This window comes from Eubalaena glacialis, chromosome 19, assembly GCF_028564815.1.
Source record: "Eubalaena glacialis isolate mEubGla1 chromosome 19, mEubGla1.1.hap2.+ XY, whole genome shotgun sequence".
NCBI classification, from domain to species: Eukaryota; Metazoa; Chordata; class Mammalia; order Artiodactyla; family Balaenidae; genus Eubalaena; species Eubalaena glacialis.
The window spans coordinates 39,559,225-39,577,683 of NC_083734.1; the positions used below are offsets into that span (position 1 = coordinate 39,559,225).

The 18,459-nt window shown below is 46.6% G+C and overlaps 2 protein-coding genes and 1 long non-coding RNA gene across 5 annotated transcripts in view; 2 read left to right on the forward strand and 1 right to left on the reverse strand.

The window, feature by feature from the left end:
- Nucleotides 1-1,415: 1,415 nt before the first annotated feature.
- LOC133080188 (uncharacterized) lies at nucleotides 1,416-12,288 on the reverse strand. Of its 2 annotated transcripts, none has more exons than XR_009698421.1 (3): nucleotides 11,987-12,288; nucleotides 9,221-9,286; nucleotides 1,416-2,384 (listed from the first exon to the last, which is right to left on the reverse strand). It is a non-coding gene; the product is annotated as an uncharacterized LOC133080188 (long non-coding RNA). The 2 variants fall into 2 exon arrangements; XR_009698422.1 differs by lacking the exon at nucleotides 11,987-12,288 and adding an exon at nucleotides 10,772-10,827.
- LOC133080187 (large ribosomal subunit protein eL31-like) lies at nucleotides 7,676-8,050 on the forward strand. The gene has a single exon (XM_061176073.1). It carries the CDS (start codon nucleotides 7,676-7,678, stop codon nucleotides 8,048-8,050), a length of 375 nt encoding a protein of 124 aa, XP_061032056.1.
- Nucleotides 11,240-18,459, forward strand: part of ACSF2 (acyl-CoA synthetase family member 2) — a 29,795-nt gene continuing 22,575 nt past the window's right edge. Inside the window, exon 1 of one of the 2 annotated variants that reach the window (XR_009698419.1) lies at nucleotides 11,240-11,478. Coding sequence is in view for 1 of the 2 variants with exons in the window: in XM_061176069.1 (XP_061032052.1) it covers nucleotides 11,369-11,478 (110 nt within the window). In the remaining variant the exon portion in view is untranslated. The remainder of the gene's footprint in view (nucleotides 11,479-18,459) is intronic. The other variant, XM_061176069.1, reaches the window with a different exon arrangement.

Sequence of the window (18,459 nt, forward strand, 5' to 3'; positions counted from 1 at the left end):
TGAGACGGGCTGGGCCAGAGCGGCCTGAGCGTGTGCGGGAGCGCCCTCTGTCGCCCGCCACCGCCGGGAGCGTGAGGTTCCGGCTCTGAGTTCCGTCGCCGGCCGAGCAGCTGTGTTCCCTGGTGCTGGGAGGGCACGCCCGCGGGCAGTCGTCGCTGGCAGCGCCAGGAGGCGAAAAGACTGGGGGCCAGAAGACCTGGGCTCCATCCAAAACTGACCTCATCAGATCTCCCCCATCCCCCTGGATTAGCAGCAGAAACGGTGTCCTTCAAAATTGCTCTCTGTCCTCTAACAATCCCCAAACCATCATGATCCGGAAAACTTTGCCTCTCTCTCTCTCATCTCCTCCTCACTGCCCCAAGCCCTGGTCCAGGCGACCATCAACTTGAGCCTGGATTACTATTCTGAGTCTCTCTCCCTTCCATCCACCTCCACCCAGCTGCCCAGGTGATCTTTCTAAAAATCTAGCCAAGTCTCTCCTCTGCTTAAAACCCTTCAAATAGCTACCTGTAGGATATGGACCACTCTCTTTTCTACACTGAGCCCTGCGTGCTCCTGCAGCCTCCTGACCAGCCCCTGCCTGGGATGCTGTGGAGGCTTCCAATAGGTGGCCTCCAAACCTTTCCCTCTCCCGAAATGGCCCTGCCTTCTCCACCCACCTTCTCTGCCTAGCTAATTCCTAGTCCTTCAGGAAAACTTCCCTGAGGTTTATGAATCCTTAAGCAATCACCATGCTTCATCTATGGATACATGAGAAACATGCATAATAATGGTACCTGGCTGATAGAGTTTGGGGAGGATGGAAGGAGTAAAACACATGAAGAGCTTACAGCAGTGTCTGGCACTTAGTAAGTACCCAATAAATACTAGCTATCACTTGTAATCCACCTTGTGTTATACTTACCTTTATGTCTCTTTCCTCCATTCTGGCTTGTGATGGCAGGGATTTCGTTTTTGTATCCCCAGAATCTGATGCAGGGTAGTTGCTCATTCAGGGATCTGTTGAATGAATGAATGAGGCACTTTACCCACTCCAAGCTTCAGTTTGCTTATCTTTGAAATGGGGATATTAAAACTTCTCTCAGAGGGGAATTATGAAGACCAAAAGAAGTCAGTGCCATGGCCTACTCATTTAACAAATCATTGTGTGCAACCCTCCCCATCCCCAGCAAGGCACTGTGCTCTAGGCTTCTGGGAAATAGACAAGAGCAATTGGGTAACAATACATTAGCACTTGGCAATCTCTAAAGCCCTTGACCATCCTTTTTTTTTTTTTTAAACATCTTTATTGGAGTATAATTGCTTTACAATGGTGTGTTAGTTTCTGCTGTATGACAAACTGAATCAGCTATACATATACACCAGTCTTATTTTGATAATGTATTGATACATGAAGAGACTACGAAGCACATTTTTTTGTTATCTCTCTTTCATGAAGGAAGAAACTCAGGGAGGAGAAGTAAACTTGACCTCAGTCACACAGCTGGTTGAGGGGAAGACCCACATTTTTTATTCCAAATCCTGTTTCTTTTCACTACACCCTATTTCCCTACCCCCACCCCAGGAACCTACACACATAATTATTATAGGCGGTAGAAAGAATAAGGGTCCTAACACATACACAGAAAATCTGCGTGTGAATGTGCAGGGCTGTGCGGGTGTACATTTGAGTGTGATAACACCAGACTAACATATGTAAGAGCATTCTGTGTGCCTAGGACTGTGACTTACATATATTATTTCTTTTAACTCATTACAGCCAGATATAAAAGGCAGATATTATTTCAGTTTTAGAAAGGAAGTAATTAAGGCTCAGAGAAGTCAACTATTTAACTCTTTAAGGACAGTCACAGCAAATGAGTGTATTTGGAAGAAGGTGGGTCATACCCAGCATGGCAGGGAGGAGGAGCCTGGGAGGAAGGAAAAAATCAGAAAAGGCTCCATGGAGGAAGTGGCATTTAAGTTGGGCTTTGAAGAATGGGTCAGATTCAGACAGGCAGAGATGCAGCCCAGGGAAGCAGGGCAGCAGACTGAGGAATTGACAGCAGCTCTTCACTTTGAGAAAGATTTTTTCACTCCCTGAGGCTGGAAAACCACAGCTTCCTAAGAAAGTGATGCCTGTTATCTGTTGACAGCTTTTTCCTCCCAGCCCTGCGCTGCAGCTCCTCAAATGAAGTGCCACCTTGTGTCAGGATATTGAGGTTGTTTGAGCAGCTGCCAAAGAGAACACAGGTAGCATAGCCCTTGAGAAGACAAAGCTCAGGACCAGGACAGGAGGCGGCAGCTTCCTGGAAAAACCTTGGGCATCAGGGCAGCGCTGCCACTGCTAGGTCCAGTGCGATCCCGGCAAGTTGATCCAGCACTCCAAGCTTCTGTTTCGCCTTCTGTCGAATGGGGATAATAAAATGGGAAAGTGTGTCAAGGACCCACAGAGAGATACATGCAGGAAAGAGCTGAATGGCACCATGCAGTGACGTCAACCTTTCTGAGGGCAGTTGGCCCCTTTCATGCTTCAACCCACAGCCAGAGGTGGACTGAAAAAAAGTCAGACTCAGAGAGTCCTTGAAAAAGGCCCCAAAGAGCTTTTTTAAGGCACATGATCTCTGTATATATAGCTTACTTATTTACATAGATTTGCTTTAAATACTTCCACATGTAGAGAGATAAACCATGTTCCTATAAATGAGTCCGTCCCAAAGTAAGCTTCAAATTTAAAGTAATTGCAATTAGAAATCCCAAAAAGATTTTTGTTTTGTTTTTAGAACTAGGTAAAAGTGATCTTAAAATGCATATAAGATGGAAAAAATCTAATTCATATGGGAGGGTAAGTGTATGAGAATTGCCAAGAACACTTCATGAAATTAAAAAATAGCCATGAGGGTCCTGTCCAACCAGATATTTGATTTTATAAGAAAACTCAAAACAGTATAGCATTGTCATGGGCAGTTATCAATGGAACAACATAGAGAGTGTGGAAACAGATACAAACTTACAGGAGTCCTTAATATATAATTAACATTGTATTTAAAGTCAAATCCATCAAAAGGGGAGTAGTTGAACAAATTAGAATGTATTTACACAATGGAACCTCACTGTAGAACATTATGCAGCCATTAAAGAGAATGCATAGAACTACATGTATTGACCTGGAAAAAAAATGTTTGTTGTATATGCTCAAGCAAAAAATGCAAGTCACTGAGTAAGATGCATGGCATGATCTCATTTTTAAAAAATTTAAAATTTTGACCTGATTTCAGACTTAAAGAAAAGTTGCAAGGATAGAAGGAAGAATTCCTGGATACCCTTCACCCAAATTTCCCAACCGTTAACATTTTACTACAGAAATATATACATATTTCTGAACTATTTAAGAGTGTGTTGCAGACATGATACCCCTTCATCCATAAATACAACAGTGTGTCTCTCCCAAGTACAAGTAAAACTCTTATATAACCGCAGGATAGTTATAAAAATCAACAAGTTAATACTGATCAATACTATTATCAATCTATGGACCTTATTCAGATTGCATCAATTTTCCAGGATGATTTCATTTTTTGGAAAAAATACATAAAGGGAGAGGTGAAGAAACATTTACATATGTCTACATGTGTATAAGAGCTTGGGAAAGGTATGGAATACCCACACTTTTAACCTTGCTTACCTTGAACATCGGTTACAAGGCACATGTATTATAATTTTGTAATAAATTATAATGTAGAAAAGTTTAATATAAATAAACAATGAATGAATGAATGAATAAAATCACCGTAGGTTGGAGACAACTTGAGATCAAGTGCTGGTTCTGCCAACTTTGGACACATCACAGAATCTCTCCAATCCTGGATTTCCTCAATCATAAATTTCCACCTATAGAGGAAGCTATATTTTGAATAAGGATTAAATGGGAAAAAATACAGAAAGTTCTCAGTCCCTAGAAGGCACTTTAAAAAATAATTCCTGTAAAACCAATCAACTCTTTTTTTTTTCTTTAATTTTTATTTATTTACTTATTTATTTATTTATTTTTGGCTGCATTGGGTCTTCATTGCTGCGCGCGGGCTTTCTCTAGTTGCAGAGAGCGGGCGCTATTCTTCCTTGTGGTGCGTGGGCTTCTCATTGCGGTGGCTTCTCTTGTTGCGGAGCACAGGCTCTAGGCGCGCGGGCTTCAATAGTTGCGGCTCCCGGGCTCTAGAGCGCAGGCTCAGTAGTTGTGGCGCACGGGCTTAGTTGCTCCGCGGCATGTGGGATCTTCCCAGATCAGGGCTCGAACCCGTGTCCCCTGCATTGGCAGGCAGATTCTCAACCACTGCGCCACCAGGGAAGCCCACCAATCAACTCTTGTATGTTTCGACCTCCTCCTCTTTGTTCATGCCATTCAGCTTAGAATGCACTTTCCTCCCTCTCCACTGTCACCATCCTTTTCATCCTTCAAGGCACAGTCTAGATGCCACCTCCTCCAGAAATACTTGCCTGATCACCCTGACCAAAAGTGAGCTCTTTCCACTGATGCCCTATGGCTACCCCATGCCCTGGTTGCATTAGAAATGTTGGCAGGGATAACAATGATTGAACCCCAGGGAGTTTGCTGGGGAGCTCAAGAGAAAGGCTTTCCTTGCTAATCAAAGGCTGCTATGCTTCTCTGCTGATTCTGTCTGTGTGTGATGCCTGGAACTGCCATGGTGAGACCATCAGGGAAGAAGACATTGTCTGTACACTGAGAGTGGCAGAGTGGCAATATGGATTAGCTTAGGTCATGGTACCAGCATCTGGAAGCATCCTGACATACTGCCTAGGCCTTGAAAGGCCTCACTTATTGGTCATAGGGTTTGAATACCACCAAATGGAGATTCTTTTTCTATTTATACCTCCAACAAATATATAGTAGGCATTCTAAGAATATAACTTGTTTGAGTCATTCATTTGACTCAAATCTCCCAAAATATATTGAGTACCTACCACATACCACCTGCCAGCTAAGGGCATGCTGGAAATAAAATCCGTAATCATTATACACTTTGCCTGCCTCTCTCATAAGGCCCTGCCTTGCCTCCCACTACTCCCAAAAAAGCACTCCCATAACAATACTAGTAACTTCCAGAATGTATGTGCTCCCTGCCTTCACGTATACTTTCTCCACACTCCCATTTATATATTCTCCCCCTACAAACATCCTGTTGGCCGTCCACAGTTTCCCCTCCCAATCCTATCTGGGGTGGGCTGCATAATGGCTCCCAAAGTTATCCATGTCCTAATCCCTGGAACCTGTGAATATGTTACCTTATATGGCAAAAGGGACTTTTCAGATGTAATCAAATTAAAGATCTTGCGATGGAGAGATTTTTTAGGATTAACCATGTGGGCCCTAAATGTAATCACAAGTGTCCTTATAAGAAAGGCAGAGGGAGATTGGACATAGAAGAGGAGGAGGCAATGTGACCAAGGAGGCAGAGATGAGTGTGATGCCTGGAGCCACCAAAAGCTGGAAGCAGCAAGGAACAATTCTCTCCAGAGCCTCTGGAAAGCACTAGCCCTGCAAACACCTTGATTTTAGTCCCATAAGACTCAGTTCAGACTTCTGGCCTCCAGAGCTGTAAGAGAATAAATTTTTGTTGTTTTAAACCATTAAACTTGTGTAATTTATTCCAGCAGTGTTAGGAAACTAATACACTACTCACTCAGCTCAGACCTCTAAGAGACCTTCGGTGACACACCTAGGGTAGGTGCCTATCCCCTGTCCCCCTTCTCCCATGGCACTGGCCACACCACATGCCCCCATCAGTCTCAGGGTTGGTGTTCTCTACTAGACAGTGAGCTCCCTGAGAGCAGACACCTGTCTTATTCATATCTGCAGCCTGAGAGCCCAGCCTTGTGCCTGGTACCTAGTGGGCACTCAGGGAATGTCTGTTGAACCAATGATTGAGTAAAGGAAGATAAATTAGATTTGGTCTGATAACACTGGGTCTTATTCAAGTCTTGACAGATGACTTTAGCTCTTGACTTTGACCCAAGAAAAGTTTAAAATTACATCGTCTAAAGAAAGATTTTTGTACTACACTCTTTATGAAAGCAAGGCTTTCACAACTTTTGGCAGCTGCTGGGATTGCAGTTTCTTTAGTTTTTTCAATTTTGAGTTGTCAGCAAGAAAATACTGATTGTTTAAGATCATGACTGTCTGTGTCTGTCATCATTAGTTGTGATCAAATAATTTTACTTTACACAGCAGTTCAGAACGAGTTCCTTATTTTCACTTTCAGCTTGAAAATCAGAAACATCGTTTTTAGAACAATTTTTCTCAGCCTTGTTTTTCTGTTTGTTTTGTTTTGTTTTTGATACTGGCTACTGGATCTGATTGGCAGAGTATAGGCATCATGTATCAAGTCACTGTCACCTCTTCTTTCAAAATTAAAACTCCCTTCCTCATCCTCCTTTTTCTTCCTTATGTGGCTGCCAGCAGTGTCTTTTTTCCCACCTTTCCTTCATGACTACTGCATCTCTTATTAGACAGCTCCCTTCTCAGACTTACAGTGAAGAAATTTCTTTGAAAGAGACATTTTTCATATACTACTTGGAAACAGTCATTTACAACAGAGAGCTTTGAAAAATTACACCAGAGAAAAGAACTTTGCTCAGGGTCATTGAGAGGAAAAGCAGCAGAGCTGGATTCTTCCCAGACCTGACTCCGAGGCCGACTACAGGCCTATGTAACCCCTTGGCACTCATTGAGAACCTCATGAAACATGCTAGTCTCTGTAAATGATCAATGGCACTAGTCAGGATGCCTCCCTTGGGCTGTTAATAAAAAAATTTATTAAGAGAAAACATGTACACCGTCTTAGGAAAATAAAACAAGAAAAAGGCTTTTTAACAAAAAGTAGTAGTACATTCACATTGTTTGTAACCATCACCACCACCCATCTCCAGAACTTTTCCATCTTTCCAAACTAAAATCCTGTACCCTACAACAATAAGTCCCTATTCCCCCTCCCTGCAGCCCCTGGCAACCATCATTCTACTTCCTGTCTCTATGAATTTGACTACTGTAGATTCCTCATATAAGTGAAATCATATAGTATTTGTCCTTATCATACTTAGCATACCTTAAATGTTGCTACAAGGTTGACCCTTGTAGCGTGAGTCAGAATTTCCTTCCTTTATAAGGCTGAATAATATTCTGTTGTATACACCACATCTTGTTTATCCATCCATCCATCCATCCATCCACGGACATTTGGGATGTTTCTGCCTTTGGCTATTGTGAATAATGCTTCAATGAACATTGATGTACAAATGTCTACTCAAGTCCCTACTTTTAATTCTTTTGTGTGCATACCCAGAAGTGGAATTGTTGGATCATGTGGTAATTGTTCTTAATTTTTTGAGGAACTGCCATACTGTTTTCCACAGCCACTGCGCCATTTTACATTCCCCCCAGCAATGCACAAGTGTTCCAATTTCCCCACATCTTCGCCAACACTTGTTGTTCTCTGTTTTTTTGATAGTAGCCATCCTAAAGCATGTGAGGTAGTAACTTATTGTGGTTTTGATTTGTATTTCCCTAATGACCAGTGATGTTGAGCACCTTTTCATGTGTCCGTGGGCCATTCATACATCTTCTTTGGAGAAATGTCTATTCAAGTCCAAAGGGAATCCTTTCCAACCCCAGCCCGGCAGGATGGCTCCTGCAAAGTGCAGCGAGAAGGAGAAGGGCCGGTCAGCCATCAACGAGGTGGTGACCAGAGTATACACTATCAACGTTCACAAGCGCATCCCTGGAGTGGGTTTCAAGAAGCGTGCCCCTCAGGCACTCAAAGAAATCTGGAAATTTGCCATGAAGGAGATGGGCACTCCAGATGTACACATTGACACTAGGCTCAACAAAACTGTCTGGGCCAAAGGAATAAGGAATGTCCCATACCGTATCCGTGTGCGGTTGTCCAGAAAACATAATAAAGACGAAGATTCACCAAACAAGCTCTATACGTTGGTTACCAATTTACCTGTCACCACTTTCAAAAATCTGCAGACAGTTAATGTGGATGAGAACTAACTGCTGATTGTCAAATAAAGTTATAGAAATGCCAGAAGAAAAAAAAAAGTCCAAAGGGAACCATTTGAATTACTTTAACTGTTTCTGTTTTATCTTCTGTTATTTACCTCTAAACAATATACTTATTCAGACATTTCTTGATTTTCTGTTTAAAAGGCAAGGATTCGCACTCCCATCTTTCCTCCTCATGTCCTTCTAATATAGTTTTATTGCTATTTTTGTACGTACACTGGTTGCTTTGTAACTTTAAATGACACATTCCTTTATTTCATGTTTCATCATCAATAAACAGGATCTCTTTTTTTTTAGCATTTTTAAAATTATTATTATTTATTTATTTATGGCTGTGTTGGGTCTTCGTTTCTATGCGAGGGCTTTCTCTAGTTGCGGCAAGTGGGGGCCACTCTTCATCGCGGTGCGCGGGCCTCTCACTATCGCGGCCTCTCTTGTTGCGGAGCACAGGCTCCAGACGCGCAGGCTCAGCAATTGTGGCTCACGGGCCTAGTCGCTCCGCGGCATGTGGAATCTTCCCAGACCAGGGCTCGAACCCGTGTCCCCTGCATTGGCAGGCAGATTCTCAACCACTGCGCCACCAGGGAAGCCCCAAACAGGATCTCTTGACACCTTAATCTGTAAGGTAAGAGTATCTGCCTCCACTCTCATCTCCTGTCCCTTACCTCTCAACACTACTGTCAAGTGTGACTTCCAAGTTTTGTAGTATTTACATTCTGTTCCCTAACTTCAGTTAAGTCTTCTGGACTTTTTCATAGGTTGATGTTAAGAAGTTTTTAAAAAACCAATAAATGATGTTTACAGTATGAGACCGGTTTTAAAGCACAGGAAGGGAAGGAAATTGGCAAAGGGGAAGGCCTAAGGGCTTTCTCAGGGTAGCCAAAGGCATGAGCAAAATCACAGGGGCCATAAATCATGCAAGTCATGTGCAGCACAAGCAGATATGCTCGGATCAGGCAGAAAGCCCCTTGGGGAGCTATGAGGAACTGAGTTGGTTGACGGATGAGGGAGGAAAGTTGGAGGGCATGGATGGCCAATGTGCCCAGCTACCTACTCCCTCAAAGTGACCCAAGAATTCTGGTCACCGTGATCTGCTACCCGGACTCAGGAACTCTCACATCAGGCATTTCCATTTTTCTTTCCCCCGGCACTCCTCACCTTCCTTGGAACCAGTGCCTACCACAGCTCTCAAGGCTTTGCAGAGATGAAAAGTAATTCTTCCTCCTAAAAAAAAAAAAAAAAAAGGTTTGCAATACCTAACGCAGAGGAAGGTCTCAGAGTGTAGACACAGGAGGAAGAAGAGGATGGAAAAAGAAACTAACCATCACTGAAAACTGGTCGAGTACCAGTTCTGTGCTACTGTACTCAGTGATTACCCCAGCCCTCTGTGTGAGGTTAGTATTATTCCCATTTTAAAGATGATTGAGGCTGGAAAGGCCCCGTGACTTGCCCAAAGCCACAAACTGAGTATAGACAGAGACTTGGCCTGTGTTCACTGAGCCCACCTTGACCCTGGACAAGTAGCTGAACCGCTTTGGGTCTCAATTTCTTTATCCATAAAAACAGAGACACATTCCAAGGCATGCCTGTTCCTTGCAGGTTGATTGTGAGGGCAGAGATAACGTCCTTGAAGAGCCTGGCATGAAGAGCCTGGCATGGGGGAGATATCTTGAAACTGGTGGCTGTGATTCCACGACATCTATGTCTGGGAAGTCAGGAAAGCCCAGTGTGTGGAAAGCTGAGTCTGGAGCAAAGTTCAGGGAGGAACTCATCCCACCCTTCCCCCTCCAGGATCCTCAAACTAGCAAGGAAAGTGCAAGGGCCTGCAAGATCAGTATCCACTCCTCACTTCACAGGCCCAGAGAGGAGAAATGACTTACCCAGGGTCACCCAGCAAGCTAGTAGCAGAGCCTGCCCCAGACTTGGGATACTCCCGTGCGCCCCACATTCCCTGGGCTGGGCTATCAGAGTCTGCGAGCTAGTCTGTTAGGAAGGCAGGCCCTTGCAAGCCCAGCTCCTTATAATCTGTGCTCCTCTGTCTTCCTTCCTGTCCCACCCCCACACAGCTGAAGTGTGGGGACCCTCCCCAGGAGCCAGGGTTTCAGAGGATCGAGGTCACTCTCAGGATCATGAAGAGGAGCAATGTGTCTCCTTCTCACAAGCTCGGTTGAGCCAAAACTCCCAGATAAAGGCGAAGATCTTCTCAGGCCAAGCCCCGCCCTCAGCCACCCCTTCTTCCTGGCCCAGTGTGTATCACTGCCTCTGGGTCAGGAGAGGGGAGGCCACCCTGCCAGGGTCTTTCCCGTATTGCTCTCCCCCTTCTCCTCTGGAAGAAGGGCCATGGCTACATCGAGACACTACGGACCTGGCACATGTGCCACACTGCTGTCCAGTGCCTCTTTTCCTAGCTAGGTCCAGAGATGGGCAGTCACCTTCTCTCCATCCTGCAACCACCCTTGGGCCTCAGGGGACCACAGGGAGGGTCTGGAGAAAGAGAGGTTTACTTTTCATTCACTCCTCAGCCTCAGGAATTGTGCCTGGGGCGCGGGGGTGGGGGTGGTGGACAGGTTCCAACGCCTGAGGTCACCTTAGGGTGCACTGCAGGTCAAGGCAGAAGTCTGGGGGAGGGATGGGAGGCTGACGCTTGGGACGTGGGGGTCCCCTCCATTTGTTAATGGAGTCCCTTCTGAAGCTGACGTCTGTCCTCACCCAGTACTCGGGCCGCAGCGGTCTCAGCCGCGCCACGCTTTGTCCCAGCTGCCTCCCCTCCCCCGCGGGCTCTCTGCTCCAGCCGGCATGGCTGGGGCGCTTCGCGCGGGCTTCCCTGGCCTCTGGCCGGCAACCCGCGGGGGGGCGGGGGCAGCACGTGACCCGCGCGCCAACACGGCTCGCGGGATGGCCGCGTCTGGTGTCGCCGCGCCGCGCCGCGCCGCTGGCTCCCCCTCTACGAAATCAACACGCTCTTGCGCCCCCAAACCCAAGCCCCTGGTGGTTGGGAAGGGAGACCTGCCTTGGGCTGCGGGCCGGGGACGTCGGATCCAGAAGGAAACCAGGGCCATTTTAAGAGGGTGGGAGGGGGAGGGCGGCAGGTCCAGGGGAAGGTCACCCGCGCGCTTTCTCTTCCTCCAAGCCTCTCGGGCCTCGCCTCGCCCCGCCCCGCCCGGCCGGCACCTAGTCCTCTGCAACCCATAGGCAGAGGCGACCCTCCCGCCTCCCCGCCCGCTCCGCGCTCGCCCCGCCTCAGCACACTAAAAGTTTACTCGGGCCCGGACGCGGGCGTCGCGAGCCAAGGCTGTCTACGTCGGGATGCTGCGCGTCGGGAGGCTGTGCGCCCGGAGCCCGGGGGTGCTGGGGGCCCGGGTCGGCCTCTCCCGGGTTTGGCAGGAAGTGGGGTTGTGGGGCGTCCGTCCCCTCAGGTACGCGGCCTGGGAGGAGAGGGACGGGCCCCGTCCACCGGAGGGGATCTTGGGGGTCCTGCGGAACCTCGCTGGGGGCCGATCGCGCTCGGGCTGGGAGGCCCGCGGCTGCCCCACCTCCGGGCGGCACACGCGGGAGAGTAGGTACCCCGCACCTGGCTCCTAGGCAACATGAAATGCTGGCCTGGCCCACGCAGACTGGGGCTGCGGCTGGTGGCTGGCAGGGACCCTGCACTGACTCTGGGCTCTGGTCTGGGACTTTAGGTTCGTCCATTCGCGGGCACACTGATGGCCAGAAGTGGGAGCCTTTAGCAGTCTGCCCCGAGGGGGAGGGGCAGGGGCAAGGCCTGTGCTCTGTCCCCAGGACACTGCCTCTGAGCTGGGCCCCTTGCAGGGGTAAACTTGAGGATCTTCCACCCGGTCTTGTCCACCCTAGGCCGCTAAGCTCAGCAGTCTCCCCTCTCCTCATCAGCTGCTGACAAACACCGCTTGGCTCCTTGCTACTTACCGGGGCCTGTTTTCTTCTGTCCTCAATGCAGAGGGTGGGATGGGGGCTGGCAGGTGGAAGATGTGAGTTTCCAGTAGTTTTGCTGCCTCTACAGCAACACAGTAAGTAATGTTACCTCCCTGTAAGATTACAGATGTGAAAGTGTGTTGATTAAGCAGAGCTGGGCTCCCTCTGATGTTATCAGTGGTGGCTTTCATCTTCAGCACCCAGCAGGGGGAGGCCTGGGCAGCACTGAGCCTGCCCTGCCAGCCAGCTAGGCCAGGTACTAGATCTGGGGTCAGGACACGGTTTTGGATACCAGGTGGAGTGTAGGCCTGGACATGGAAAAGTGACGAAAAGCCGGAAGTTCTCTGAGAGAACTGCTCGGTTAAAAAAAAAAGAAAGAAAAAAAAAAGGAACGAAGTTGGAGGGAGATGCAAACTCTTCCTCTTTGGCTAGAACTCCAAGATCACAACGTTTTGAACTTGCTGGTTTCTGAAGATAGAAAGCATGCAGTGCTTTCAGATCACTAGGCTTAATTTTCTGGGAAAACCCAGTGGCTCATGGCAGGTCAGCAGATGGGATTCTGATGAAGAAAACGGTTCTCACCGTTTCCCCACCAGGGAAGTCCCCTGACCTTTGACTTTTTATGTGTAAACAAAGCAGGTCTCTTACCTGCTACAGGCCTACAATTGCAGAGTAGGGGCACCAGGCCTCAGAGAAATTCTGACTCTGTCAGGAGGAGATCCATGTGTCCAGAGAAAGATTTCCTGAGCATTTGGCCTAATTCCCTCCCATTCCTGCCACGCCCTTGTGCTTGAGGCCTTACCTACTGACTATGGTGGTTTGACCTGATTTTGCTCCTACTTTGTCCTTAAGAAGCCCTCAAGAGTCTCAAGCATTCAACAGATATTCCTGAGAACGTCACCATCACGTCAAGCACGGGGCGGGTATTGTGGTTATGAAAGCCAGAGAACGCAGCCCTCCGGGAACTTGTAGTCTAGTGAGGGAGAAGATAAGTCAAGATGATCACTACTCAGTGTTCTGGGTGCCATGGTGCGGAAAGCTCCTGGACTTCTGTCCTCTGCTCTTTCTGACCTGGTCACATACAGTCTGCTTTCTTGCTGACAAACACCCCATGCCTGTTACCTGTCAGATCCCCAGTTCTGCCTGTTAAGAAAAAGCAAGAACTTTGAAGCCAGACTGCTTTGGGTTATAGCCCTCCACCTACCTGCTGCGTGACCTTGAGTATGTTACCTAACCTTGGAGCCTGTGTGGAGTTTGTCACTAATGCTACCTACATGCTGGATTGACAAAGGCTTGCTCTTCTCAGCCTTTGCTTTGGGGCAGAGTTGGTACCTGAGAACCTCCAAATGGGGTCTGGGTAGGAATTTCAAGTGATTTGAAGGTAGGAGAGGATTTCCTCCTCAGTGGCCTCTTTATTGCACCTGGTTCTCTCTTCTGGCTAGTTACCAAGATGTCAGCCTCTGCCCAGCCCTTAATCTAGCCCCTGGATCTTCTGGACATTCCCCTATCCATCAAAGTCAGGGCTGTCCACAGCCTTTTCCCCAGAAGGAAAGAAGAAGCTGTCCATTGCTCTACAGACCTCCTGAACCACCAACCCCTTCCCCTTGTCCACATAACCCCATCCCCAGGGAAGGCAGGTGGTCTAGTTTGGAGCTTCAGGGAGCCTAGGAAGGCAGAATCCAATGCTGATTCCTGATGAACCTGCAATAAGCAGGCTTCCTTCAGACCTCTAACGCTGGCCTGGGGCTGCCAGTGAGGCAGCTGCACCCAGGGTGTTGGGAGCACTCAGAGCTGGGAAAGACAGAGAGAGCCGTGGCTCAAGCCTCTCAGAATCAGGTGTGACCCTCAGAGCGGGGGCTCCAGTGACTCAGTGCTGATGGTTGGTGCAAGGGCATGAGTGGGCTTCATGGACCACCCTCCAGGGGGATGCCTATAATCAGGTGGGACCAGTATTGGAAACTATAAAATGATGTCTCTATATGAGGGGATTATATTAAGCTAGGAAGTGTTTTGGGTAGAAATCACAATAGAAAAATAGACCCTTCCCATAATCTACCAAAGATGATTAACAAGGGATTTGGTAATGATATCCTTACTCACTACTCCAGTCTAAATGTAATAATAGAAAATAAACTATAAATTTGGACATTGTAATCAGTGACTGACTGGTACACATCGGTTTTAGTTACCTCTCCTGCCTTGCACACAGTAGGTATGCAATCTACTCTAGAGGGTGCAGTGGGGGATACAAGGATGAATGAACTTGTTTCCAGTGGCTTCTTTGCCAAAAAGGGATCTGCAGGGGAGGATCATAGACCCACTGATTCAAGACAGTAAGGATGCTATACCAGGAGAGTGTCAATCAAAGCAGGGAAGAATCTGATAGGTGGGAATGGGATTAGGTAAGACTTCCTAAAGAAGCTGGAATTTGAGCCTGATCCCTCCAATGATAGGTCTGTGGTTTGAAGGATGAAGGCCGTATACTTGTATTGATATAAACTCTTGCTTGTGCTTGAACTCTTTTGAACCCTGCGTATGAAGCCCTCCTAACATCTCCCACATTATTTATTTATTCAATCTACAGACAAAGACTTTGTAGCCAGACAGATGTGAGTTCAAAAGAACCACTTTCTAGCTGGTAGCTTTGGGACTAAGTTAAACTTGAGACTTTTGTTGTGTGTAAATAGTGTTGTCGTGAGAGTTAAATGAGGTCGGTCGCGTAAGAAAATTCTTACCCACAGCCTGGTGCTAATGAGTTATGAGACAGAAAGTACTTATGTAACAATGGCTTTGCACATTGCTACAATGACCCCAAGACCCACAGTTTAGAGCCTTCTCTGGAGAGTAGGAGGAAGACCGTTCTGGCAGAGGCAACTGCTTAAACCAAGCTGGGGCTGCTCTGGTTGAGTTGACAGACCCATCCATGATTACGCTGAGTGTTGGGATAAAGGACTGCTTTTGTTTCCCCCCTGATCAAACCAAAGTACAGGATGTAATTTCATCTCTTAAAGGGGCCTTGCTAGAGGAGTGTCCTGATAAATGACAGGAACCAATAATCCTGCCAGGGGCCTCTCCCTTCAGAAATAAACAAGCTGTTTTTCTACCTTAGGAATCATGTTCTGTGAATCTCATTGGCATGCATGTATTTCTCAGTTTGGGAGTTAGATGACAGGAAAGCAAGCCCAGCCTGACCAGTATGGCTTTAGGCAAGTCCCTCAACCTCTCTGGACCTTGGTTTCTTTGTAAAATAGGCCACTTGGACAAGAAGCACTCTGCAGTATTTCTGTGGACATTCTGTGATTCCTAAGGAGGCTGGGCTTTGAGACTTGGATCCCTGAATCCAAGAGGGCTGTGGTCGAAGTAGGAAGCCTTCATACTTGTATGAAATCTTACTTATGCTTAAACCCTTATGAACTCTTCCTAACCTCTGGAGTCTCTGGTTTTCTCTAGTCCTCTGTGAGTGAACAGAAAACATTGAGGGTTTTGACCCTAGAAAGCTAAGATCTAAACCTTGTATGTACCTTAGTGATGCCATCAAGGGCAGGTGTTCTGAATCAGCCTCCACCCCTGACTCCTATGTGCTTTCCCCATGAGCCCCGAACAGTGGCCCAAGGGAAAATCTGCAGCATGGATGCCTCCTAACCCCAAGTATTTCAGGCCCTCTGTCTTCTTGAGTTTACTGGACTCAAATAATAATTTCCTGTTTACTTTCTCTACATGTACAAAAACACATATACACCATCAGTTTTATTCGAGCTAAAAATGGAAGTTTCCACCAATACAGAGTGCCTTGCTCAAAATCTTCATTGTAGCTCTTACCACTTGGGGGTTCTTTGTAGTCTGTGTTCTTTGTAAGCTGTGGACTCCTTCAGGAAGGTTATGTTGGGTGGTGGAAAGATCATGGGACTTTATGGTATAATTACAGACAGTAAAATGCACAAATCTTAGGTGTGCAGTTTGATGAATGTTAACAAATGTATTCACCCATTACTCAACACCCCAAGATACAGAACTTGTCCATCACTCTAAAACAGTGCTGTTCAGTAGAAATATACTGTGAGCCACATGTGGAATTTTATGTTTTCTAGTAGCCATATTAAAAAAGTAATAAGAAATAGGCAATAAGTTTAATGATATATTTTCTTTAACTTAGTATAGCCAAAATATAATTTCAGCATGTAATCAATCTTTTAAAAATTGCTAAGGAGGTATTTTATATTCTTTATTTCATAAAGTCTTCCAAATCTGGTGTGTATTTAACACTTAAAGAACACTTCAATTCAGACTAGCCATGCTTCAGGTGTTCCAGAGCCACATGTGACTAGGCTACCATATAGACAGCACAGCTCTAGAAATTTCTCTAGTGCCCCTTTCCAGTCAATTCCCTTCCCCAACCAGAGACTATCACTGTTCTGATTTCTAATCTCCATAGATTAATTTTGTCTATTCTTGAATCTCGGAGTATATACTCCTGTGTCTGTCTTCTTTTGCTCAAAAACCAAGGGTTGCTTTTGGGAGGAGTGACCTATTAATCTTGACAAAAAATTCATGAAAGTGTGTGTTATACATTAAACAGTTTAGCTTTCCTTGATAACCATGGGGAAAAGGACATGATCGCCTATGCTCAATATTTCACCTCTTGGGTGTGGCAGCATAAAGGCAAGCTGAGAAGTGGGGGCCTCAGAATAGGTCTAACAAATGTGTCAAGGGGCTATCCCAGCAGAGAGTGATGGAGACGGTGTGGCTTCTAGGCCCACTGAACTGGGCAGCCCAGTTACACCTTGTGGTCCCCAATATTATATCATCTAAGAACTGTTTTGTTTTTTTTTTTAATAGATTTATTTTATTTATTTTTGGCTGCGTTGGGTCTTCATTGCTGCGCGCGGGCTTTCTCTAGTTGTGGCGAGTGGGGGCTACTCTTCGTTGCAGTGTGCGGGCTTCTCATTGCGGTGGCTTCTCTTGCTGCAGAACATGAGCTCTAGGCGCGTGGGCTTCAGTAGTTGTGGCTCGCGGGCTTCAGTAGTTGTGGCTCACGGGCTTAGTTGCTCCGCGGCATGTGGGATCTTCCCGGACCAGGGCTCGAACCTGTGTCCCCTGCATTGGCAGGCAGATTCCTAACCACTACGCCACCAGGGAAGCCCCTTGAATAACTTTTCATGTGCTTATCTGCCATCTATATATCCTCTTTGGTGACGTATCTCTTTATGTCTTTTGCTCATTTTCTAGTTGAATTTTTTTTTTTTTTTTAACTGTTGAGTTTTCAGAGTTCTTTATGCAATCTGGATACTAGTCCTTTGTCAGATATGTGGTTTGCAAATATTTTCTCCCACTCTGTACCTCATCTTTTTTGTCCTCTTAATAGGGTCTTTCGCAGAGCGATAAGTTTTAATTTTGTTGAGGTCAGTTTATTAATTTTATAGATTGTGCTTGTAGTGTCAAGTTTAAAAACTTTTTGCCTAGCTCTAGATCCTGAAGATTTTCTCCCATGTTGTTTTCTAAATGTTTCGAATGTCTTACATGTAGTCTGTGATCTATTTTGAGGGTTTTTTTTTTTCCCTAAGAGACTTAGGTCGAAATTCCTATTTTTTGCTGAGGACCTTTTAACATCATAGTCATTCTTGTGCTCTTGGTGGCCACTGCACATTAAAATGGCCATCAGTTAAGAAAATGACCATTCACTAGTGCTCTTTGGATTTTTTTTTTTAATATAAATTTATTTATTTCTTTCTATTCCTGGCTGCGTTGGGTCTTCGCTGCGGTGTGCGGGCCTCCCATTGCGGTGGCCTCCCCTGTTAGGGAGCACAGGCTCCAGGCACGCGGGCTCAGCAGCCGTGGCTTGCGGGCTCTAGAGCGCAGGCTCAGTAGTTGTGACACACGGGCCCAGCCGCTCCGCAGCATGTGGGATCCTCCCGGACCAGGGCTCAAACCCGCGTCGCCTGCACTGGCAGGAGGACTCTCAACCACTGAGCCACCAGGGAAGTCCCCTGGATTTTATTTGTCACAACAGCTCCTTCATTTTCTTGAACACTAGTTGTATGTTGTAGCTGGTATAAATATGTCACTCATATTTGTGGGTACAGAAAAATAACTTTATTCCAGGATAAAACAGTTATTACAGGTTAAAAGTTGTCCCCTCCAGCCCAAGCATCTGCCATCTCTACTCCCAGATCAACCACTAGCCTAGTGTCTTTCTGAAAATTAGGGAAAGGAGCCCCCCCACCCCTGCAAGAATGCAGCCCCACGGTGCGTGGATCAGTGAGCAGTACGTGGGCTGCTGGGTTGAATAATGAATCTTGGGGTGATGTGCAAGGGAGATGGAAGAGGAGAGCCTGCCTCTCATCTGCCATGAGCTAGAAGATGCATTGGCACATTTAGCTGGAGCTGTGTCTCACACAAGGGTGAGTATGTTGACTGAGGACTGCGGCTTGCCCAAGAGGACAGCACATGAACTTCATGGGCAGCCTGCA